The sequence below is a fragment of the Rattus norvegicus genome, chromosome 2 (assembly GCF_036323735.1).
Source record: "Rattus norvegicus strain BN/NHsdMcwi chromosome 2, GRCr8, whole genome shotgun sequence".
Lineage (NCBI taxonomy): Eukaryota > Metazoa > Chordata > Mammalia > Rodentia > Muridae > Rattus > Rattus norvegicus.
The window spans coordinates 175,990,821-176,015,907 of NC_086020.1; the positions used below are offsets into that span (position 1 = coordinate 175,990,821).

Genomic DNA, 25,087 nt, shown 5'->3' on the forward strand with positions numbered 1-25,087 from the left:
GCCTGCTAGCCCTCCCTTTCCCCTTGGGTTCCAGCTGCAGGGTAGCTTGGGAAAAAGGCCAGCCTCTAGGGAGCGGCAACCTACAATAAAAGGTTAGACTTCAGGAAGGACTGACCAAAGAAAAAGACTGATCAGTCTGGGAAAGAACTAGAGATGGAAGAGAATATAGAGAGATTCCTGGAAAGGAGAGGCCAAACCATGCCCCATGGGTCTGTGAAAGAACAACCCAGGCTCTAAATTCACAGACTGGCAGAAAGGCGGTGGACACACAGGCCAGCAGAGGGAAAGAACCCCAGAGAGCAACTGTGCCAGGCAGGTGTCATCCTGGTCCCTCACAGGTCATTGGATCCTGATGATGACCTCACACCCTTCCCATACGGGTCTGGGGCTTCTGCAGGCCGCACAGATAACAGGTAGCAAGTCCCCAGCCACTGATTTGCAACAACTTAGAAGTTTCCAGCCATGGTGGGCAGGATGGAACGACTGTTTCTGCATAGGCCCTAGATTTTCTGTCAGGGAGTCAGGGCAGAGACACCAAGAGGGGAGAGAACACCCAGGGCTGGGCAGACTGAGAACCAGAAACGCTAAGAAAGTTGCCTCGTCTTTCAGCAGATCTAAGCCAAGTTGAGCCTGAGCCCAGGGCCTTCTCCTAGGAGTGTGGAGGCCTTTGGGAAAACCTCACTTTTCCTCGGGTTGCCCCAGTTCCCTTTTCCACCCCCCTCCCATTCAACAGGGTAGCCAAGGCCTTTGTGGAGAGGCCCTGGGGAAGAGAGGGCCCTTGTCATCCATTCATCTTGCAGGAGGCTTGGCCCATGCCAGGCCCGCTGGACTCTCCTCCTGGGAGGTGCCAGGCAACCCCCACCTCCCCTCATGGCTGCTCCCCAGTTCCATCATTTCCTGGAGCCTCAGGGCTTTGGCTGTGATCCCAGCCAAAAGATGGTGGGGAGTCCCACCTCCCACACTTCTTCATTCACACACTGGCACCAGACCTGTGGGAACGCCGGACAGCAGCTGGGCATTGGTGCCCAGCTCTCCCCTCGGCCCACCAACCTTAGAGAAGGCATGAGGAACAGGGCCATCCCCCAGCGCTGGAAGTCCTCAGCACTGATTGTGAATCTGGGTACAAACAACCTGTAAGCTGTTTAGTAATCGTTCCCAGGAAGCCTTCCTGGGTCACCTTGACCCTTCTCATGATTCTATTCTGCTCGAAGCTCCAAGAACAAATAAAAGACCCTTGAGGTTCTCCTGATCTTTGACTGAAGGCCCTAGGGCCCTGAGAACAGGGAGTCGACATGGGGCTACTACTAGGAGGTATCAATCCCATCAGAGCTCCAGCCTAAGTTCCATTCTGACAGGTCTTGGTGGCTTCTGGCCCAGGCAGTGTGGGTGAGTTGAAAGGAAAACAGAAGTCATTATGAAAGGACCAAGGGGAAAAGAGTTCCAGAGAACTCAGAGAAACTGGGACAAGAAGAGACAAAGGAAAGAGCTATTGTAGACATCCTAGCCATTGTAGCCAGGCCAGGAGGTCACAGGATGGCAGCTTCCTCTGTGGAAAAACTTGTAGGTAGAGTAAAATGCTTACTGTGAGCTGCTTCAAGGGCAGAGACGGCCCAGCATTTTATTTCTCATAGGCAGGGAGGCCTTTAGCTTCGATAGGGACTCTGTGAGAGAGAAGTGCTCCTAATTGGGGGAAGAAAGGGAGAGAAAGAGAGGGAAGGGGCTCTGCAGGGCAAAAACCTAGAGCCAGCCTGCCATGGAGGGAGATTAAGGGATTACAGTTAAAACAAAGTGGTGGGGCCGGAGTAGGTGGGGTCCCCCCCTGCTAACAATCTAATTGCTTACTGCCTTTAGCAGGGTGTGAGCCAGGGCCTGGCTGTGGATCTCTAATGAGTGGGGGTGTTTTTCAAAGGAGGTAAGTGAGAAGGTGCAGAAAAGAAGGACCAGTCAGGAAGGTCTTTCTCTTCTCTTAAAGAGATTCAAGCTCTGTGCACAAGTTCATGAGCTCATTCATGTGCTCTGCCCCTGTCTGGTGCCTACCCAGGGAAACCACGGTAGAAGATGTAGCCTAACGTGAGCCAAGGCTGTGCAGGAGGATGCCTAGGTCCCCACCAAGTAGGTGTGGAGACAGGGGAGAGACCATTCTAACTCCAGTATCAACAGGGTGCACGCTCAATGTCAGTACTAAACCTTTATCAGTTTATCAACTCTCCCAAAGACACAGTAAAGATCGAGGGAACCCTTGTCCCAAACCCAGCCCAGTCCTCAAGTCGAGTAGATATCAGGATCTTTCTGATCAAGACTGGTCCCTTTCAGACCCTTCCATCGTCCTAGGAAGGCACAACTCTTCAAACCCTTTCTGTAGGTGCTGAGAGAGTTCAGTCCACAGCTGACTGCATCCCAAGGGCCGTGGCTGTGGTAGTGAGTCCAACTCAGCCAGTCTTCATGTTTCCTCTTTGCTCATACTCCAGAAGGATAGCACAGTCCTGGAGACACAGCCCTGTCCCATCTCCAAGCCTGTGCACACACCGTGCCCTCTCCTTAGACAGTCATCTCTCTGCCCACTAACAGTCTTGTGACACCCACTTCTGTGACTCATAGAGTCTTCTCCCTGCCTGCTGAGTTCCCCTGAGTGTCAGGCATCAGTGGCTGCTTCCCACACATTCATGTCATGGGTGGCCTGGTCACAGGTGACTGTTTGCTTTTACAAGTAAGAAGCCTGGGGGCTGGCGCTCCGAGGGCCCCATGGGAAGCAGCAGGTGTGGAGGGCTCTTCTGGTCCGTGTGAAATGAGTGTTTATTCAGAAATAGTTTTCTTTTCCTTGTCCTGGGGATAGAACCCAATGCATTATTTGTGCTAATCTACTGTTCTACCAGTGAGTTACATTTAATAGTCCCAGTTTAATTTAAAATATTATTTTTATTTTATTTATTCGGCTCTTGTGAAACAAGGTTTCTCTGTCATGGAACTCTCTCTGTAGACCAGGCTGGCTTCAAACTCACGAAGATTCACCTGCCTCTGTCTTCCAAGTGCTGGGATTAAAAGTGTGTGCCACCACACCCGGCTGGTTTTTTCTTTTAAAAATTAAGGAAGGTGCTCTGGAATTGGTTGCACATGGCTTTAAGTCCAGCAGTCAAAAAGCAGAGGCAGATAGAGCTCTGTGGTTGGAGGTCTGTCTGTCTGGTCTACCTAGGGAGTTCCAGATCATAGTGAGACCCTAACTATATAAATATATATATATATATATATATATATATATATATATATATATATATATATATCTTAAAAATAGGGCTGGAGAGATGGCTCAGTGGTTAAGAGCACTGACTGCTCTTCCAGAGGTCCTGAGTTCAATTCCCAGCAACCACATGGTGGCTCACAACCATCTGTAATGGATTCTGGTATGTCTGAAGACAACTACAGTGTGCTCATATACATTAAATAAATAAAATATTAAAAAAATAAACAGAAGGATAGTGTTTAGCTGTGAAGGTCAGGATATCAGAGACCCTAAAATTTGAAAGGAACCAGTGAGGTCCAGTAAGATGCTCTTCTCTTGGAGCCCTTCCCACATTCGGTTCTTTCTCACTGTTTTTTTTTTTTTAATACATTTACACTTGTTCTCAAAAAAAAAAAAAAAAGAGGAGGAGAGGGGAGGAAGAAAGAGGAGGGCTCCATTATTGTTTTGGCTTGGAGGAGGAGGGGTAGGAACCAGAGTGTTTCTAGCCCTTCTTACACACACACACACACACACACACCCTTCATCACTATGCACCTGCCTTGTGGCCACTGACCTTCCCATATCTTCCCATGAGCTTTTAGGATTGTCCCCATGCCAGCCTCCCTAGGTGGCACTGTGGGTGGGCACCTAGATTCTCCCCAGGTCTCTACCTGCCTGAAGGGCAGGCAATGATGCTCACTCTGCCGCCACTAGAGGGGTGTGTGAGGCCCTGCCTCATGAGCTGGGAAGTAAGCCTTGCAGAGGGAAGACTGTTACCAGCGGGAAGCTTCTCTGACATCCCCTGAGGGCATCCATTCAGGACATAGGGTACCCTTCCCTTCCTCTGTTTACCCAACCAGCTGCAAAGGCGCTCATTCCGGAGGCCACCTTACCTTTCTCATCTGAAAAATGGGAACAGAAACAGTGCTACTTCTCAGAGCCCCTAGGGAACAAACTAAGCTAACGTGTGTGAACAACTTGGTGCAGGACACAGATTGAGGATTCACAGCCTGTGACTCTTAAGATGGTTATTAATCAGGAGCGACCCTGCAAAGTGGGCTGATCCTAGGGTAGGGACTCGTCACCATTAGTCTTGCTGGGAATAAAGAGGCCTTGTGGTAACAGCCCTCACACCCAGCCCCACCCCCAGCAGGACACTGTGACTGTAGATGCCTGACAAAGTTAGAAGTGGTACAGAATGGGACACTTAGGGGCTTAGCCCGGGCAGAACTATGGGGAAGGACCCTCCAGCTATGGCCCCAAGGGCTTATGGAGCCCACAGACTGTGAAAGACAGCCCCTCCCTGTTCTGAAGCAATCCTGCAAGAGCCTTCAGTCAGCCAGGCCTGCTCTAATCCCCTGGAGTGGCAGGTGGGGGTAGTGGCTGGTCCAGGATTGTGCCACCAGAACCCATGACCTTTGACCTTTGGGGGAGGCTGATGAGGATCAAAATGACACAGGCAAAGAACACCCATGAAAACAGTGCAGGGGAGGGGAGGGCAGGGCAGGGAGGGCTGGCTGGTGAGCTGCAGTTTAAAGTGAGGTACATAAGGAAAATCGGACTTTACCTAACTTTTTTTTTTTTTCTTTTTTTTTCAGAGCTGGGGACCGAACCCAGGGCCTTGCGCTTGCTAGGCAAGCACTCTACCACTGAGCTAAATCCCCAACCCTTTTACCTAACTTTTTCTTGAGGAAAATTTTGTCGAGTCACAAGGAAAACAGGATAGTGTGGGGAGCCTCCGTGTACCCCACTTTTCCACTGGTTAGCATCAACAGCTGCCAGCCTGTGCCTCCTCCCCACTCTGGTTTTTCTAAGCACATCCTGAGGTCAGCTCCTTTCCAAGAGGTGTGACTACAGCCAAGCCCAGAGGATCCCAGGAGGGGACTTCTGCAGTCGTTTGGAGAGGGTGAGAGGATGGGACAAAGGCACTGTAAACGACTGGCCTGGTATTTGGAGGCTCAGGCCCACACAACCCTCCATCCTGTCTCACTCAGTGAACTCAAGAAGTCTCCTAACTGCTGAGGAAACCGGGGCTGATGCCTTATCCCCAGGAAGTTTGTAGGAGAGTGACCCCTTAAAGCAGTGCAAATGCCAGAGTCAAGAGGTCAGGCTGCTCCCAGGTAGGGCTGAGCCAGGGCAACTGTGACTGAAGAGGTCAGACAAGGCCCCTAGATACCCAAGGTAAGGAGGTAGCTGGGAAAGGTGTCCTGTCTTTCAAAGAGGGCCACAGTGAAGGGGAGGGGCCTGAACCCAGATCTTGGCCATGTCTGCCTCTCCTCAGCCCCAAAGTAAAGAGACCCCTGAATCCTGAACTGCTAGAGACAAGAAGGGCCAAAGGCCTGAATGGCCAACTGTTCTCTCAGGAAAGTTTAAAGACACTCCTCACTGTCACCTCCCTCCCAGGGTGATTACAGGGAGAAGAGGACACAAAGAGACCCTCCTCACCAAAGTAGGGAGATTACAGTGAGGAAGGACACAAAAGCCCTCAACTCCCATCCTCTGGCTGGATAATGGGCCATTCACAAGAGGGAACCCCAGTCCCACACCTGGCTCTATTGGGCAGACCCCAACTGCCTCATTGTCCTAAGTCTGCCACTGTGCCTTGTACCCGGGTGTCAGCCATGGGAAGCCTAACACCCCAGCTGGGGCGGTCCTGGCCCTTCCCCCACCTCTTCAGCCACTTGGAGGCTCAGAGCTGATTTGGTGGGGGAACACCATTCATTCCACACTCCTCACTCAGAATTTTTCTCTGCTCAAAAGTCCTCAGAGAGAAGTCCTCACAGCTATGGGAAAATAGGAGAGAATAATTAGGAAAGCCATTAGCGTCTCAAGGCCCATCTGAGGGATTAAAGGATTAAAGGCCTTCTAACAGGTCTCTCCTCCTCGAAGATTTTTGCCCGGAGCTTGTTTTCAGGACTTTTCCCGGGGTTGGGGGAGACAGAGGGACTGAGACCCTCGTGGATCCTCTCTTTAAAGCTGCAGGGAATCAAGACCCTCTAGTTATGTTCAGTTAGCCAGAAGAGCAAGCAGGGAAAGCAGGTGTGGGCTAGCAGCTCCCTCTCGGTCTATCCTGCACTGTCCTGCACCTCCACAAGGCAGGAGGGGGGCAGAGAGGTGCAGAGGTCAACCGGTCCCTCATGGAAGCCCAGACAAGTTCACTGAGAACAGGTGCCCTGTACCCCTTCAAAAGCTCCTGGAGGGCTCAGCCTCTCCCACGCCCTCTACTCCAGCTGAGGGCAGACAGTCTCTCTGCCCCACTACTCAAGGCAAACTGAGTCAGAGGGCTCCACTCTTTTCCAGCTAGCCAGAGGCCGGAGGTCAAGGAAGGGCTTCTCGGGAAGAGCCCCTGTCTGTTTGCATTGAGTCATGGTCACTCCCTTGCAGAGCAACAGTTCAAGCCACGACGTTCAAGCCAGTCCGTGTGAATGTGACAGGGATATGCAAATATGGATGAGGAGGCAGGAAGAGCAGGGAGGCCTCATCCTTTCTGAAGACATGAAGGACAGCCCCTTGAAAGAGATGACCAACCTACATTTCTGAGTCTCCCTTCTAAGCCGCACCAGCTATATGGTGGTGGCATGGTGGTTATCAGGTAACTGTTGCAGTCAAGTGTGTCACCCAGTCCTGATACAATCTATCTTGCTGTCCCACTGACATCTTAGTGCCCTCCCTAGGCCAGGAGCTGAAAACCCATGGTTGACATTCAAACATGTATCTGCCAGAGAAGAAAGCGAGCTTGAGGACTCCAGACTAGACAGCACAGTGAGTTACAGTTGCCAAGAGGATACACACCCAAGCTCCCAGAAAACCAGTCTCCCCATACAAGCATCTTGACCCACTCTGCTAGAGAAGAAAGACCCTAGCATGAGGCCAGCTCACATCCACACTCTGGCTTCCCTGGATTGGGGTGGGTGTGGGGCTTCTGGAAATGCAGTGGTGACCCTTCCATTTCTAAGGAAACTTCACTAAGTGCCTTCCAAGCCTCTGTACTTGCCAACCTTCAGCTAGCAAGTCCAGGAGAGAGCAGTTGCTCCCAAGATGCAGGCAGGCAGCACCCCTCACTCAGCACCTTGCTAAAGGGCAAGTAATGGGTGTACACTAGAATTTCTGCACCACTGAGGCCCACAATTTGTGGTTCTCGTTAGCAACGACCACCAAGAAGCCCTGTGCTTGGCTGCTGTGATCAGGAAGACTAGGAGGGGTGAATGGCCTGGGTTCTAACATAGGCAGACATCACCATAGTGCTGGGTGTCTCAGTAGAGCTGGAGTCTGGGGGAACCTGCCCCTCCCCAGGGTTCCTTGACCCTCCGTGATATAGCCTCCTCTGGTGTTGAGGCAAAGTGAAGCATGAGGAATTGTGAGGAGGAGGGGCCTCTGTCTGCTTCTTTAGAACCAAAACCCAGACAGCAGCCATGGGATGGAGGCCAGTTTGTAAAAGCTCGGGGGGAAATGAGCTAGAAGGGGATTGGGAACAAGTCCCACAGTGTCCTGAGGCGCATTCCTTGCTCTGGGGAGACGGAGATAGATGGTGCTGAGCCGGGAAGGAGGGGTGCTGGGGCGGGGCTGGGAGGGGGGCTTCTCCTGCTGAGTGCTCTCCTGCCAAGAGCAGGGTGGGAAAGTAAAGCTTCAGAAGCCAGGGGATGGCTGCACAACAAAGGCCGCTTCCCCTCAGCCTCAGAGCCAAGTGGATCCTCCTTGGGTCCTGCCCAGAAAGCCCTGGAGATGCAGGCCAGAGGGCATTAGAAACCACCCTGGCCCCTCTGGGGCTGTGCAAGCAAGCAGGGCATCTGTAAGCACCTATGGGGTAGGGCCCTGGGGGGGACAGTGTGCTCTGCGCTTTGGAGCCTCTTCCAGAGGTAGCTGCTGAGGGCCCCAAAACAGCCTCCATGAGGCTAACATGGGAGATGTTTGAGATGGGTCAGAGATTTGGACAGAGGGACTGGTTTCCAAGGCCCTAGGAAGGCAGAGCTCTGCCTTCTTCCTTGGCACCAGGAATTGCTACAGCCTCTCCCCCTGCTCCCTTAGCCAACTTCCCATCCATTCTGGAGTGTCTCAAATGCTACCCCAGAAACAGGCAATACAGGAAGGAACAGCCTAATTTCTGTACTGGGGCTGCTTCCTCCTCCAAAGAATTCCTGGGAGAGCAGCCCCTTCCCCTGCTTCGCAGCAGCAGAAGCAGCAGCGAGTCCACTTGCTCTGTGGACATCCTAGATGTTTCTCTTTTTATTAGACAGAATCCCGTATCTCTGGTTGTCCTGAACCATGCTCTGTAGCCACACTAGGCTAGCCTCAAACCCCATGTGCTGAGACTGCAGGCGAATACCACCACAACTGGTACACCTTTCTTTTTCTTTCTTTTCTTTTCTTTCTTTCTTTCTTTCTTTCTTTCTTTCTTTCTTTCTTTCTCTCTTTCTTTCTTTCTTTCTTTCTCTCTTTCTTTCTCTCTTTCTTTCTATCTTTCTTTCTGACAGGATCTCTCTGTATCCCTGGCTGTCCTGGAACTCACTCTGTAGACTAGGCTGGCCCAGAATTCACCGAGATCCACCTGCCTTTACCTCCCAAAAGCTGAGATTAACAGTTGATGCCCCAGAAGCATCTACCAGGCTCCCCTGGATCAATGTGATGTGAGGAAGGGCAGGCAGGGGGCCAGAGATGGATTAAGGGGTAGCATCGAGAGTCCATGGCTGCTTGTCTGAACCCCAGCTACGATAGCTCAGAGGTATCTTCTTTCACTTTGCGATTATTCTGATTAATTTTTGCCTGAACTACTAACAAATCCTAAAGTATCAGAGCTGCAGTCACCAAGACTCTCCAAAATGTCCCTTAGCTGAGTGGCTTTCATTTGAGTAAGTCTTTGGTGAGAACTTAAAAAAAGGTGGACTGCCTGCATCAGGAATCTTGCCTCTGTCTGGGACCTGGAGTTAGGGCTGTGACCCCCCAGGGTCCACTCTCACTGCTGTCTGGGACATCCCTCTTCAGTTGAACCATTAAGTTGATTAGAGGGTCTCAGGCTCCCTTCTCCCACTCCCAGGGCACTGGAATTTATCTGTCTTGCCTTTACTGATCATTGCACCAGTAAAAATGGCCTGCTAACATGGTGGCTGGCAAGAAGGCAGTCTGCAGTCCTGGGGCTCACCTATCACAGAAGACCCAAGTCTTCTTGCCTTGTAACTTGCTCTGTTTTAAGGACACCTTGAGTACTTTGCTCTGTGCTCTGGAAGAGGATTGACCCCAGCATCTACCAGACTCTCCTAGATCAATGTGGTGTGAGGAAGGGTGGCAGGAGGGCAGAGATGGGTTAAGGGGGTAGCATCGAGAATTGGTGGCCGCTGGTTTGAACCCCAGCCACGATGACTCAGAAGCATGGGCTGAGACAGGAGTGGGGGTGAGGGGCCAGTGCGTGCCTACTCGGTCTGACCCCAAAGCTGAAACTCCCGAAGCCCGTGCGGGTCTTCTTGCCACGGACGGCACAGACAATGGTGCTCTATCCCAGGAGCACGGCTGCCCCCTGCCCGGCCGACCCTTTCAAGGCTGGAAGCCGGCGGCGGGACGCTGGCCGCCTGGAGCATTTGCATACGGCCCGGGGACAGTAGCCTGCTTTGTTGGCTGCGCACGGGGGCGCCGGGCGGTGGGCGCAGCTCGCCAGACAAAGCCGCCGGGGGAGGGAGGGCGACGGCGGCCACTGGGCCGCACCTCGGATGCCGCGCCGTGTCTAATTCCTCCAAGGAGCGGCCCGCGCCGTGACGCGAATCCCAATGCTCCCGGCCCGTCGAAGGTTCCTCCGGGCCAGGTAGTCTCCCATCCAGACCAAAGAGGGCAGCTGCTAGAGCATCCTAAGGTCCTGGCCTCCGGCACGGTGTCCTCGGACGCATAGTTCCTGTAGTACACACACAATGCACCAATCCTGAGAAGGGGTGCTCTTGAGGGGACGGTCTGCAAAGCCACAATCTAGTTTCCAGAAGCAGGCAGGAGGTCTTCCATCATCTTTCCCAGGGCTCAGGCACTGGGGCTGGGCAGAGTTCATGAGCAGGCAAGGGTAGGTACCCTTGTTCTTCCCGGAGAGTAATAGCAGCTGATCAGAGAGGCTGAGCCTGAGAGGCAGAGGCCTTATTGTCCTGAGGGATGACATGCCCCTGTCCTTGACATCCCCCTGACCTGCTCATTGTCACCCTGTTGACATCCTAAATAGATAGCCCACCATGAGGGGGGACCAGTGACTGGGGCTCCTGGAAAGAGGGAGGGGCTCCAGAGAGACCCGTCTTTCCTGCCTTATCAAACCCTCCCTGGAATCCACAATGGATGAAATAGAATGCTTTGTAGTGCCCACCATGTGCCCCTGCATTTAAGGCAAACAGGGAAAGAAAAGAAACACAGGGCAAAAGCAGAGGACCAGGGTGCCAGGGCCGGTGGTGGAGTCCCCGCCATCGTGCACATGGGGTTTAATGGCGGTGGTGAGGCTTAGAACTCACCAGTGACAAGATACACAGGGCATCCTCTCCTTGTCCCTCTTCTCAGGAACCTATTGCCAGATCAGTCTGGGACCAGCAGCCTTTTGCCCACTTGAAGCTGACTGAGCAATTGTCCTATCCGAAAAAGCTCAAATGCCCCTGCTCCAGGAAGCCTCTCTGGATTGAGATGGCTTCTCCCAGTGTTGGAAGAGCCCATTTTTTTTAGGCCTGAAGAAGAGGTTTGGTTGCAGTTCGGAATGAACCAGCAGCAGAGAGGGCCAGACGGAAAATCTTGGTGCCATGAGTGAAGGAATGTCACAGCTATCCTTCATCACAACGGCCTGCAACTGGGGCAGGCCAGGCCAAGCCAGCTGGCTGTCCACCACCCATCTAGAGCTGGGTGCCAGCTCTCCCAACTACCTCTTCACGGTGACTGGGAGCCTCGAGCTTCAATCCTGGGACCCTCCAGCCTACATAGCCCAGCCAGCAGTGGACAGGAAACTATGGACCGGAGAGGGCTGGGGGAACAAGATAGCTCCCTAGAGAGCTTGTCTCTCAACCACCTCCAGCTGCACGGGAGAGCCCAGGAACATATTGGGCAACTGAAGCCCAGCATGTGTCCTTACTCTTTGGGTTCCCACCGCGGAAGGTCCCTAGTTTGGAGGCAGAGGTGTCTGTAGTTGTGAACAGCTCTTGCCAAAAACCCATTGGTGGATCAAGTGAGGAAAGGGAGTCCCAGTGCCTCATGGGGAAGGGATGAAGTCGCCAAGAGTGGGATGAGATATGAAGTTTCTGGCATCCTCTGACATGTAGAAGGAGTGGAGCTCAGGGAAGGCTTTGGCACGGGTGCCTGAGGACCGACACTGATGCGGCTAGGAAGGTTAGGCCGGAAGGAACTAGGTGAGGGAGGCGGCACCGTCTGTTGGTTTAGAGCGCCCTCATGTGGTCAAATGATTCAAAGCAACAAGAGCCCAGCTGCCTTCCTCATCCACAGCCCCAGAACCGCAGGACCCTCCCTTCACATTGGTCAGGGCCGGCCAAGAACTGGCATCGGGTGATGGCTGCCTCCAACTGCTGAGGTTTTGTGGCAGCCCACCATTTTGATGCTCCTCTTGAGCTTCTTCCTCTTCTGCTCAGCGGTGGAAAGCCAGTTGAGAGTCAGGGCAACAACAATTAAGTAAGGACCAGGAAGGATTGGGGGACAGCATTGGATGACTAAAATAGACACAGACATTCTGGATAATAGTGCCCCTCCCTGGAGAGGATGGGACTAGTTGAGACATTTACAGCAGACTGTAGTATCTTGGAGTTCTGTGGACTCAAGGAGGATTTGTCAACACCAAGGTTTGCCATAAGACTTTGGCCTCAGCAGCGGAGGGGAGAGGCACAAACACAAGGTGTCAGAGTCCTTGGTGATACTTGTTTATCACCCAGCTTCCCACCCAGAGTGGACCTGGCTTGGGTGTCACTGGAATAGGGTAACACTGGTCAATGGGGTGGCAGTCACCTAGGGCTGGCTTTGGCCTTTTCTGGCCACAGGCACAAGCTAATGGGGATCCTCCTGGGGGTGGAAGACTTCCTCACACAATAGTAACAAAAGCAGGAGTAACCAATGGCAGGAGCCATTGTCTTCTCTGAGGACAGCGTCCATCAGTCATGCTGGCAGCAATTAGGCCTGGGTGTCTGGTTCCTCAGTTCTCAGAGGCCTCTGGGTCTCAGCCTCCTGCTCCCCAGGTACCTGCAAAGCAGATGAAGGAAAGTTTCAGGGGGCTTGAGAAGGAGCCCACAAACAAGGAAAGAGGCGAGTGATAGCCCAAAGGTAAGGCAAGCTCCCAGAGAAGGAGGGTCAAGCGCCATACAAGGGACAAACTTGGAGTTGTGTCTCACCTCCCAGTAAACCTGGTCCTCGAAGCATTGGGAGTCTGGAGGGGAGTCCAGGAAGGGAAGCTTCAGCAGGAGCCCTAGTGGTCGTAGGGAAGGATGTGTAAGGGTCCTCTGTCCCTACCTAGGGGGGAGGTTGCCACCTAGAGCCACAGGTTGGTAAGCTTAAGGACAACGTGGACCCAAGCCTATGCCAAGGGCTGTTGAGTCCCCCATTCTGAGAAGGTATAGCCCTTCAAGGTGGCCCCACCCTCAAATTACCCACAAAGAGACCAGCTGGTAGAAGTGAGAGAATTTTCTCATGTTTGCAGCTGTATCGTGATTCTGTTGTGAAGCATAATGTTCATCTTTCTGTGGCCTTCCACATGGGAGGGGCTAGGGGACACTCATCGCATGAAACATGACCTGGAGAACTAAACCATAGAGAGTTTCGGGACAAGCGAGGGTGGGTGTGGGAGGGTAGGGATGTTACAGCATCAGGTTTTTTCTTTTTTTTTTTCTTTTCTTTTTTCTTTTTTTTTTTTTTTTGGTTCTTTTTTTCGGAGCTGGGGACTGAACCCAGGGCCTTGCGCTTCCTAGGCAAGCGCTCTACCACTGAGCTAAATCCCCGACCCCCAGGTTTTTTCTTAAAGCCAGATATCAGGAGAGAATGCCTGACCTAGGGGCCAGTGATCGGACAGCTTCTGTGGAATGCTTTGAACTCCAGGTGAGCTAGGCTTCCTTTCTTCCTTCCTTCCTTCCTTCTGTCTGCTGCTGCCCAGAAGAGATTTGGGGGAGTTGGGAGTGAGAATTGGCCTCTTTCCAACCGCTGGGGTTGGACTGCCCTCTAGTGGCACAAGGGAGCAGTATAAGAAAGTCAGCGCACAACCCAGAGAGGAGCCTTTCTTCCCTCTGGAGGGTGTGGTCTTACACCCAGCACCTCCTCACTCAGAGGCCATGCTGCTCCCTCATTGGCACAGACTGGTGTTCTGAGAGGATCTTGGTGGAAGTGAACCTACCCGAAGGACAAGTGTCCCTTGCCCCTTTTCCTGGGTAGCCCTCCTTGGGACTCTCACCTGACACCCTTCCCAGCTAAAGTCACTCACCTCCAAGGCTGCCACCCACAGAGGCAAACACCAGTGTGACAAACATTCCAAAGAGCTGATACATGGCCTGAGATGTAGCACTGCGCTGACCCTTGGCTATGAGTGGGAACACAGTCTGCAGGCTGAAGGGAGACCAGATAGGGAAAGACGCTTATGGAATAGGGCTGGCCAATGTGACACTCGTGCCTATGGGCAGCCAGAGGGTGTCCAGGGATCCCCAATGTCTCTCACCCAGACTTTTGCTCAGTCAGGCCCACTTCAAGCTCCCTCCTCTCCTAAGCCAGCCAACTCCACAGACTTTTCAGCACCTAATCAAAGGCCTCTTTAACCTGCCCTACTCCTAGCTCACCCCAGAGGTCTTTATCTCTTACTGGTCCTGAAGGAGTGCTCGGTGCTCTTGAAATTGTTTACTTAATGGCCATCCATGGCACTGACCAGGAGGTCAGGCAGGGGCAGGTCCTCGGCTCTCACTGTATTGGTGAATGGCCAAATGGGTGGATGAGAACAGATGGGAAGTTTGTTTTCTCTCAAGGAAGAAGGGAAGCCACTTCAGAGGCATGAGGGAGGACTCACCCATCTCCATAAGCCTCGTGGGTGGCCAGTGCAGCCACCAGGACTCCCAGGATGGCCCCCAGTAGCCCTGGCATCCCATGAAGGTTGTGAACACCACATGTGTCTTGCAGTTTAAATCTGGACTCCAGGATAGGCTGGAGAACGGGTAAATAAACAGAGTGGAGAGTCAACCTACTCACCCATATCCAGGACCTGGTGGGGAAGTAGCAGAAGGGCTGGGAATCCTGTCACTGGTCCAGGTCCCCATGCTGAGAAGCAATCATACCGTAAAGAACTTATACCCCAGGGTGGAGACGGTCCCAGCCAGAAAGCCAGCTGCCAGAGCCCCAAAGGGTGTCAACATCATCTCACTTGCTGTCCCCACCACAACCCCTCCAGCCAGTGCTGCATTCTGGATGTGGACCTAAAAGGACAAAAACGGCAAGGTATCTTATTAGATCATCACACCCACACATCCCAGCCACACTCATTACAGTGGCATCTATTACTTCTAGATCCTTCCATCACCCTAGCCACCAACCTTCATATGCTCTCCCCTGATCTAACACCACTCCCCTTCTTGCAGACGGAGGTTCAGTGCTTGCCCCTGGGGACCTCCATACTTAGATGGCTCTTCCCTTTGTCGGGCTGTCCACCCACTTCCCCATACCATGTCCAGTCGTCCATCCCCACTGACAAGGGCTGACAAGGCGAAAGTACTGAGGGTGCTCGCGGTGAGTGAATAGTACGTGTTGACCACTGTCCGATGCTGCCCATCCCCCAGCGCTGTCGGAGCGGAGTTGAAGCTGGGCCAGAAAACCCACAGGAAGATGGTCCCTAAACAAGTGGGTAGTCACGGTGAGCATGTGCGAGTGAGTATCCTGGTCACCAGGGGGCGCTGCACTACAGATCAGTTATTACTAAATTTCCTCACCAGTTCCTGGAAATGATTAAAAAAAACACCATCTTCCTACGGTGAGAGTTGAGAGAGTAAAGGCTGTAAATGCCTGCATCATGGCCCAGCAGGCCTAACAGCTCAGGAAGGGCCTGAGGCAGAGCTCAGTAGAACAACACTTGCCTAGCACATGCCACACTCTGGCTTCCACCCCAGCATACCGCCTCTCTTAGGAACCAGGAAAAGGAAAGGGAGCCAGGTAGAGGCTAACAACCGCAGCTGTGGGCACTCACACATGGTGGGGGGCACTGTGCCAGGTCAGCTACCTTCTAGAGAAGGTGGCCTCTACAGGCCTCAGGAGTCTGGGCTCCGGTGTTGGGGGTAACTGCTTGGCACTGGGACAAGAAGCAGATCCCTGTTTTCAAGTGTGTGTGTGTGTGTGTGTGTGTGTGTGTGTGTGTGTGTGTGTGTGTGTGTGTGTGTGTGTGTGTGTTTGTGTGTTGCTTTTCAAGACAGGGTTTCTCTGTGTGGCCCTGGCTGTCCTGGAACTCATCTGCAGACCAGGCAGATCTCAGACCCAGAGATCCACCTGCCTCTGCCTCCCACGTGCTGGGATTGAAGGTGCGCGCCACCACCTCCAGGCCCTGCTTTAAGTCTTACAGACTAATGTCTGAGTAGGAAGGAGAAGCTGGGCCTTTGAAGGGTGAGCCAGCAAGGTAGGAGCCTGTGTGTGCAACCTATGTCCTTCACCCTGACTCAAAGTCCTTCTGCTGCCTCAAGATGAGGGTATTCATCGCAGCGTCCTGTGCTCATCTCAGGTCTCAGACAGCCTGATCCCATCTCCGTCCCCGACCACTTTACCTGGAAGCTTCATACATGAAGGGATACCAAAGGCAAGGAGGGCTCAGCTGTCTCACAGTGAGCCTTAAGTGGGCAAGGAAGTCAAGCTAGCCTTGCTTGTGCAAGAGCAGGAACTGAAGGCCATATTCAACACCCCAAAAGAAACATGAGCTCCGGATGGCAGGCTCGGAGAGCAGAGAGGCCAGAGGCCAACAGAGGAGGGAACCTGGAGGAAACAGGCCCTACTGTTCCCTGGGGGTGATCCAGGGCCCGATTTCCTGCCTGAAAGTGCAGGGTTTGTGGGGCTGTGAGGAGAAGGGGTCCTTAGAGGAAGCAGGCACAGGTGGCCAGGGCCGGCAGGGCCACAGAATACCAACTTTGCAGGGGTGAGGGATGGCTCCACGCATGTAGGCTTTGTAGCCCAGGAAAGTTTCAAGTAGGACTGAGGTGAACTTGGGAAGACCCCAGGGCCTGGTATGGACGTATGTGTACCCCCAGTACTGGGTCATAAGTTAGGGGCAGTGATGAGCACAGATCTCAGGCCCCTCAGAATGCAAGTAGGAAGGACCCAAAAGATAGCTGGCAGTGCAGAAGACCTTCCATGGTGCTCTGCAGCTCCCGCCACTTCACCTTAGCAGGCCTCACCGATCATGGCAAAGAGGTCAGAGTTGTAGACAGAGGTCTGTCGGTGCCTGCTCTTCTCCAGCTGGGATCTGTAGAGGACCCGTGAGAGGAACAGCCCGAAGTAGGCCCCAAATGTGTGAATGGTCATGGACCCTCCAGCATCTCTCACCTGGGAAGAAGGGTAGAGGTGGTGAGGCAGCCCCTGCCCTCCATCCACCTCTCCTAAACCAGAGCTGGACTGACCCAGGTCTCACCCACTCCTGACCAGACTTACCCCCAGGAGACTGAGCAGTATAAACTCATTGACACTAAACAGCACTGCCTCCAGTAGGGCCATTAGCAGCAGCTGGGCTGGCCCAGTCTTGCCCAGAACAGCCCCGAAAGAGATGAGCACAGCGCCCGCACAGAAGTCAGCGTTGATCAAACTGCAGTCACGGAGGGTGGGAGGGGTGGAAGGAAAGTGGTTCTGAAGTGGCTCCGCAGAGGGCATGGTGTGGGGCACGCAGGGCAGGGTGAGGAGAGTCAGTGCTGGGGCACCTCTCCCTGGGTGTCCAATGGGTACCACCCACCCTTGGCGAGGAGGGAGGAGGCCTTGTAAAGCAATGGGCTAAGCCCGACTCTAGGTTGAAGCAGCAGCAGGTAGGAGAGGCCATTCTTCACCTGCTGCCTGTCCTCCTAGGAGCTCTGGTGACAGAGGCCTAATGGGATGGATGTGTGAGTATATCTACCAGGGTCACAGGTTAGACAACGAGAACAGACAGTGGCCTGGAGAGGGTGGTTATGGGGCAGAGGGAAGGTCAGTTGGCAGACCAGAAGGTCAGGGCCCGAGCTGGCATCCTTTGGGGAGTGGGGTCTTCAGGGGAGCCAGGGGCTTACTACTGCCCACCTCTCCACGCCAATGTGGATGTGGCCACCATGGAAAGAGTGGAGGAAGCCTTGGAGTAGTGTGGCCCACTGCAGGGTGAAGGTGGCCACGAGGAAGGTAAAGCCCACACTGCTGAAGCCGTACCGCTGTAGAAAGACCATGAGGAAGCCAAAGCCCACGAAGACCATGACATGCACATCCTGGAAGCCTGTGGGTGGGCAGGACAAGGGAAGGAGTGTCATGAGGCCTGCTCTGGTCTGGCCATGCCCACCAACCAACAGCTACCATACCAGTGCCTGGCTCCTCTTCCCTAGGCATAACAGCCTCCCACCATGGGCGGCTGAAACAAAGCATTCAGCCTGGAGCAGCAGGGCCAGGCCACCCTTGCTGTCCCTGCTCGAGAAGGAGCTAGAACATCCTGCTCCAGCATCCACTCACCTACCTGACGCACCATCTGCTCACCCGCCCGAGTAGGAAGCTGTCAGTTCTCTCTGCTGCTGCAGACCTGTATCTTCTACACACAAGATTCTCCTTCCTTCCCTGGAAAGTCTCCTCCCTCTCCCTCTGTGTCCAGTGTGTCCACCTTCTCACCTGTCCAGGTGTGTGCACGCAGGTGTGTGTGTGTGTGTGTGTGTGTGTGTGTGTGTGTGTGTGTGTGTGTGCATGCATGTGTGGTGGTAGATGTGTTACCCTCCACCATGCTCTGCCTCATACCCAGGGCCCCTCTGTGAACCTAGACCTCACCAAAATGACCAGAGGAGACAGCCAGCAAGCCCTGGCATCTGTCCCTCTCTGCCCTCTGTGCTGACATCATGAAGGAACCTTGCTATACCTGACTTGTGTGCCGAATCTGAACTCAGATCCTAATGCTCACCCAGCAAGCACTTCACCTACTGAGCCATCTCCCTAGCCCCAAGGAAGCCCTTCTTGATGTCTAACTTTCATCTCTTATCTTTCAAATCTCCCTATTTTGAGATTCAAAACAAAAATTATTTATGAATGGCTTTGAATTGTTAACAGGGATTGAGGACCCCTCCCCCCTGCAAAGGAATGGAAGGGGTGGGGCTACTGTGTTGTACAGCTCAGTGTAGTGACTCCCCCAACCCCTTACAATGACTTGCATGTCATGCAGCCGCCCTCAGGAGAAAGGTCTGTCTTTCTGTTTGTTTCTCTCTATACGTTGAATTTTTTATAAAAAATTCACACTTGCTCTGTTGAGACAGGGTCACGCCTTGTAGTCCAGCTGACCTCAGATGCTGGATCTCCTGCCTCAAATGCCCAAGTGTTGTGCTCATAGCATGGGGGCCACATGTGGGCAGTTTTACTTGAACTGCCAGGCATATCAGTGGGGCTTCTGTACAAGAAGGTGTGAGTGAAGCCTTTTCTGTTTGCTTCCTGCATAAAACGCCAGTACGAATAATACAATTATACTGAAAATAAGATTTATACAAAGAATGTGTTGAGTAATTTGTTATATAGAGCCAGGGAGTGGAGAGATAGATGGCAGACAAATGCCTTCTGGCCACACAAGCTAGTTTGATGGCCACAGAGCCCACGTGGATAAGGTAACGAGCCTATGATCCTGGCCCTCCTGCGGTGGGAAGGGAAACCAAGATTAGAGAATGGTCTAGCTCAGTCCAGCTGGTCTGCAACAGCTGCACAGGAACAAGAGAGATCTTTCTTCAAAGAAGGTAGAGGGTTAGGCATGATGCTCAATGGCTATACACCTCAGTGGTGCCAAAGAGGCACTGCTCCAAGTTCAGGGGCAGCTAAGGGAGTAAGAGCCTATCTCCAAACAAAAACAAAAACAAAAACAAAAACAAAAACAAAAACAAAAAAAACTTGAACGGGACTGGAGAGATGGCTCAGGGGTTAAGAGCACTGTCTGCTCTTCCAGAGGTCCTGAGTTCAATCCTTAGTAACCACATGGTGGCTCACAACCATCTGTAATGAGATCTTATGTCCTTTTCTGGTGTGTCTGAAGACAGCTACAGTGTACTCATATACATAAAATAAACAAATCTTATTAAAAAATCATGAACAGGGGCTGGAGAGATGGCTCAGAGGTTAAGAGCACTGTCTGCTCTTCCAGAGGTCCTGAGTTCAATTCCCAGCAACCACATGGTGGCTCACAACCATCTATAATCAGGTCTGGTGCCCTCTTCTGGCCTGCAGGTGCATACATGCAGGCAGAAAGCTGTATGATGTATACATAATAAATAAATAAATGTTTAAAAGAAAATCATGAACAAGGCCAAATGTGGTGGTGCACATTTTAATCTAATCCTAGCACTGGGGAGACAGAGGTGGGCTGAGCTCTCTGAGTTCAGGTCCAGCCTGGTTTACACAGTGAGTTAGTTTCAGAACAGCTGTGGCTATGTCTGAGTGGAGACTGTCTCAAAAACAAACAAACAGGAGCAAGCAAAGATAAAACCCACCAGTAGATCGCCCGTGGGAGGGCCCTTTCTGTAAACATCTGAGGAAAAGGGGCACCACGCCTCCGTACTCTCCAGACTCCCTCCTTTCATACTCTACTTGAGAAATTTCTCTTCTCTAGGGCTGAGAGATGTCACTTGCCTGAGAATGTCTGTTCCCCACCTGTGAACAACAGATGTGCCAAGCATCTGTGGACAGGGCTCCGGAGTACAGCTGCCACCCAGGAAGTCAGTTCCTGCTCTCAAGGGTGGAGTCACACTGAGAATCAGAGCCTGCACAGGGAGGCTGCTGTTCTCTGATGAGAACTCACGTTCATAGTGACCTTTTTCCTTGGCCACTTGGGAGCTGTAGCAAGGCTTCGCTGTCATGCATCTACACTCCCAAGATCCTCTCTTCAGATGTCAAGCTTCGTTTCGTTTCCCTGCTTGTCTTTCCTCATGCAAGCTCACTATCCAAATTGGCAACCCCAAATGCTCCAGAATCACAAAGTTTTTAAGCATCAGTGTGATGCAGTAGTGGAAAATTCCACACCCACCCACCGTGGGCATCATCCAAAGGACTTTATGCAAAATGTGGGCTCACTACAGAGGCTGCATGAAATCTCCTTCAGGCTGTTTGTATGTGTGGTGTATGTTGGGCATCTGTGGATTGCTTGTCTAGACATGAGTTCCACTTATGTGATCACTATGTACACATAAACACACCCCAAACCAAAACACATTTGGCTCCAAGGATTTTCCTAATGATATTCAACTTGTATTCATTTTTGTCATGGATAATCCTGAATTTCTCATAGAAAGAGGCAGATTCTCAGGCCTGTGTTTTGTGCTATTTGATTTTGAGAGGCATGGCAAGCTGAAAGCTGCTACTGAACTTTGGGGTGCAAATAGGATCCCTGAGAGAAGCTAAAGCTTTTGCTGTTCTGGAGCGGAGAACAGGATTAAAGATTTTCTGAGGGCCCATCCCACCTTATGCATACTGCAACTGGGGTCTACAGTCCCATGGGCTTCAGGGAGTGTGGCCTAGAGGCCTCTGGCCTCCATCCACAATGGACTGCCACATCCCCAGTGACCACTCCTCAGGGGCCACACCTCCAGTGCCCGTTCCTCAGGGTCACCCACATCATACACACAACAGAAAAGAAAGGCACACTTAGAACTCAGCTAGAGCCTGCATTCTGTTTCTTCTTTCTGTGGTTTGTTTGTTTGTTTTTGTTTTAGACAGGGTCTCACTGTCTGTCCTGGAACTGTCCTGGCTCTGGCTGTCCTGAAACTCACTATGTAGACCAGGCTAGCCTAGCACTCACAGAGATCCCAAGTGCTGGGATTAAAGGCATGTGCCACCACATCAGGATAGCTTACAGTCTCTCAGGACTCTCTGTCCTTTCCCCTTGTTCAAACATGGAAGAGAAACTCTTTCTGTTCTTGTCCAAGGACAGAAGGAAACCAAAGGGGGCTGGGTAGCATGCCTCAAAGACCATTCATGCAGGAACTTCTCTCAACTGCTCTGAGCTTGTTTGAAATGCTTCTGTTTGCACTGAAAACTCAATCCCAGCCAAGCATGGTGGCACACACTTGTGATTCTGCCATGCAAAAGGTAGAGGCAGGAGGATGAAAGGTCAAGGCCAGACTTGACTACATAATGAGCCTGAGGCCAGCCTGTGCTTAGGATCCCCAGTCTCAAATGGAACAAATAAAGCCCTCCGGGGTCACCACTGCACTCCATTCTCCTGCTTCCTCCCGACAGGGCAAACCTTTGCCAGAACTAAGACCGTCATTTCAGCATCTCCACACACCTGACCCCGTGACCTTGGACACATGACCCGAGGCCTCTCTAAGCCTCAGGTGCTTCCTCTGGAAAGGGTAGCCATAAAGCACGAAGAGGAGGAGAGTGGGAGCTGCCATCTCAGAGCCTCGTCCACCTCAGCTTCCAGAAAACAGGCTGAATCCTCCTAGAGCAGGCCACAGTCTCAGTCCCCACCTCTCCTAAAATAGTCCTGATTCTGTCTGGGTCAAGTCCCTGCTGTAAGTCAGGCCTCTCCCGACGACCTCCTTAGGTTTCTTACAACCCTTCCTCTCACTGGGTTGCTCTCTGGCTCTTTTCCCTTCTTTGAATCACTGGCTTTTCAGAGTAAGAGGCTTGTAGGTGGGGTACGGTGGTTCAAGCATGTATTCTCCAGTACTTGGGAAACTGAGGCAGGAGGATGATAAGTCTAAGAACTGGTCTGGCTTATACCGTGAGACCCTACCTAAGGGATAAGGTAAGCCTGGGCAACCTGAACACAGAGGGAGCTTCCAGAAGGAGAACCAAGAAGTCTGGCTCTTGGCCAACTCTTTCTGTACCTGGCTGTATGCTCTTGGGTAGGGAGGGGAGTGACCTTCCTGGCTGTCTGTCCACTCTGATCTGACAGGTAGAGCATAGAGTTCCGAGGGCCCATCCCACCTTATGCATATGGGGGAGATGGTGGCCATCTCCTGACAGTCCCTTAGATACCCATGCCCGAGACCTTGGCCAGCCAATACTCACCAAAGACTCTTTTCATCTTCTGAATCAAAGGGTGGTTTCTACCCGCCCTCTGGCCTTGACCCTTTCCTCTGGACACAGAGACAGGTGAGGACCGGGCTCATCAAAGCCACAGGCCTTAGGAACCTCACATCTCCCTCCTGCCTAGCTTTTCCCAAACAGTAGGCTCAAAGTCCACAGAGATCAACACCAGGGCAGGGAGGCAGTAACTCTGCCATGATTCTTTTCCCATGATCCTCGCTGCCCTCTTAGGAAGGAAAGCCCTGCACTGTCTCAGCTGTAGAAGGCAGGAGTCTGGGCTTTGGAACAAACAGGGTTGGAGGCTCTAAGAGAAGCTGTCCCTTGTAGACAGACAACCAAAGCTCACTTCCTTCTCTTGTCTCACCACCCAGCATCTGTGGACAGTTAGTGGGCAGCAGCCTAAGGCCAGCTTTAGGGCTTTGGTTTTGATCTTAGCTTCGGAGGCCTGTGGCTGCCAATCCCTGCTACAACTGGGAATGAACTGTAGAGAAAGGTTGGTTGGTGAGGGGTCTGGTGCTTCCTGCCACAATCCAAAGTCTAACTCAGCCGTCTATGTCCCCATTGCTGGGGCCAGAGCTGGGTGAGGGGGAACAGCCTGCCACCAGCTCAGCTGTAGAAAGTGGGTTCTAATAGCTGTGTGCTATATTCGAATGGCCTTCAAACAGAGACATTTTCCCTTACTCCTTTTTGGTGTTTGTTTGTTTGTTTGTTTGAGATGGGGTTTTGGTAGCCCAAACCTGATCTCAGATTCACGGTGTGGCTGAGGCTGGCTTTGAACTCCAGATCTTCCTGCCTTCACCACCAGAATGCTGAGATTAGAGGCACAAACCCCCAGCTTCTTCCTGGGGATGGGGAACTGGAATTAGAGAAGGTTGACTTGGGCAGTAGAGGGAGGGGCAGTTTGCTTGGTCCCAGATCTCTAGTGCCTCAGTTACAACCTTGAAGGAGATGCTGTCTCCATCTGGGGATTAACTCCCCATCCAGAACCTTGTCGGGAGGCAAATGGTCAGTGGTCAGGGTGTGTAAGTCCTATTCTAGCTGTGTGACCCATGGTAGGTGATAATGGACACACCACAGTCACCTTAACCTGTGAGACGAGCTAATAATGTCCCGCTTAGCCCACCTCACAATGGCCTTGAATGGGGCAAATCGGTCCAGTGTCCTCTCACTCTCAAACCTTGAACACCTGTGCCGAAACCAATCTTTGATGCCTAGACATGTGGGAGTTTGACACCTGACTCTCTGTTATCTTCTCTAGCACCCTCCCTGGCAGTCCCATCAAGAGTCTCTTTCCTCTTGATGGGACTGCCAGTGGGGTTGGGGATTTAGCTCAGTGGTAGAGCGCTTGCCTAGGAAGCGCAAGGCCCTGGGTTCGGTCCCAGCTCCGAAAAAAAAGAACCAAAAAAAAAAGAGTCTCTTTCCTGTGGTCAAGCTGGACTCCTAGACAAAGGAGCCCCAATGGAAGGTGAGATAGTGGCTAACACTGGACCTACTTACAACTGGATTGAAAGCCCAGCTTCCCTTACTGTGTGACCTGACTGAGCCTTATCTTCCCTCAGACTGAGTTAGAGCACGTGCCATCCTCAGCAGTGCCTAGAACTAGAGGGACGATAGAGAAAGGGGACTGTTTTAAAGCCCTGGCAGTCATCTCGGTGGGAGGAGTACCCACCAACGCCCTTCCTTACACACCCTGGGCTTGGAGTCTCCGCTTCCCACACCCTTGCCCGCACTCACTTGGGTAGCGAAAGTAAAACTCGTTGTCCACGTTACTGTGGTTGCCCCAGTGCCACAGGGCAGCGTCGGTTTCGTGGTTGTAGCGGACAAAGATCGCAAAGAGGAGGGAGGTGGCGCCTTGGAAGAGCAGACACAGCAGCGGCAGGACCAGGCGCCGGTGGCGGGGAATGCGGGCCATGAACGCGGTGACTGTGCTATCCCGGACTCTAGCAGAGCTGTGCTGACTACTGCCACTGCATAGGTGAGGCTCCGCCCCCCGGAGGCCGTGCTTGCTCCTAGGGGAGCCCCACCCCTCAGCTCGAGGTAGGCAAGGACTAGCCCGCCGCTGGTGAGGTCCTGTTTCCCATGGACCTGCTGAAAGGCACAGGTGATGTGTGAACTTCCCCAACTGAGCCCCAGCTGCTAGAAGGGTGGTGAGAGGGGAAAAGGTACTCGCCCCCTCAAACCTGGTGGTGTAAGAGAGTGGCATCCAAGAAGCTAGTATCTCTTAAAGGTCCTACTCAGTTGGTTACCTTGCAACGTTAGGACAAGAGACCGAAAAAGTAAGGGCTATTAGGCCTTTTCCCTATTGAAGAGCACAGCTGAAAAAGGGAGGTAAGGCAGAGCTCTCAGGATTGGAGGACTAACCAGTCATCTGAGCCCCAACAGCGGGGTCTCTAGTTATCCCCCCACAATCCGCATTCCCTGGGGAATGGAGGTCTGCAAAGGAAGGAGGCCCTTCCTACAGAACTGTTCATTGCAGTTCTGGCTACAGACTAATACTGAGATCTTCCTTTGCCTGGCAGTAGAGGTAGACCAGATGGCCCTCAGAAGCCACTGCCTATACTGCAAATTGAGCTAACATTGTGGTTCCAGCGGGAGGGGCTGCAAAGTCCACAGCATGGTCCCTGAAAACTAGTAGGCAGGGACACTGGCATTCTTGGTTCTGAAGCCGCCAGTCCACAGGGGTATTGTCCTTTCTTTCCG

General features: G+C 52.5%; 1 protein-coding gene across 5 annotated transcripts; it reads right to left on the reverse strand.

The window, feature by feature from the left end:
* Positions 1-12,065: 12,065 nt before the first annotated feature.
* Rhbg (Rh family B glycoprotein) lies at positions 12,066-24,381 on the reverse strand. Of its 5 annotated transcripts, none has more exon segments than NM_183054.1 (10): positions 12,066-12,403; positions 12,553-12,626; positions 13,632-13,753; positions 14,205-14,338; positions 14,470-14,607; positions 14,854-15,020; positions 16,564-16,711; positions 16,817-16,967; positions 17,429-17,615; positions 24,122-24,329. In NM_183054.1, coding segments are annotated over 10 exon segments (1,368 nt in total). In that variant the 5' UTR covers positions 24,300-24,329; the 3' UTR covers positions 12,066-12,334.
* Positions 24,382-25,087: the final 706 nt, after the last annotated feature.

Excerpts from the sequence above, each read along its gene's own strand:
- Rhbg (XM_006232631.5), bottom strand. The coding sequence starts at position 24,299 with ATGGCCCGCATTCCCCGCCACCGGCGCCTGGTCCTGCCGCTGCTGTGT. Across the intron at positions 17,616-24,121 it reads GTTTTACTTTCGCTACCCAA|GCTTCCAGGATGTGCATGTC; the intron begins GTGAGTGCGGGC and ends GCCCACCCACAG. Across the intron at positions 16,712-16,816 it reads TACTGCTCAGTCTCCTGGGG|GTGAGAGATGCTGGAGGGTC; the intron begins GTAAGTCTGGTC and ends CCTTCTTCCCAG.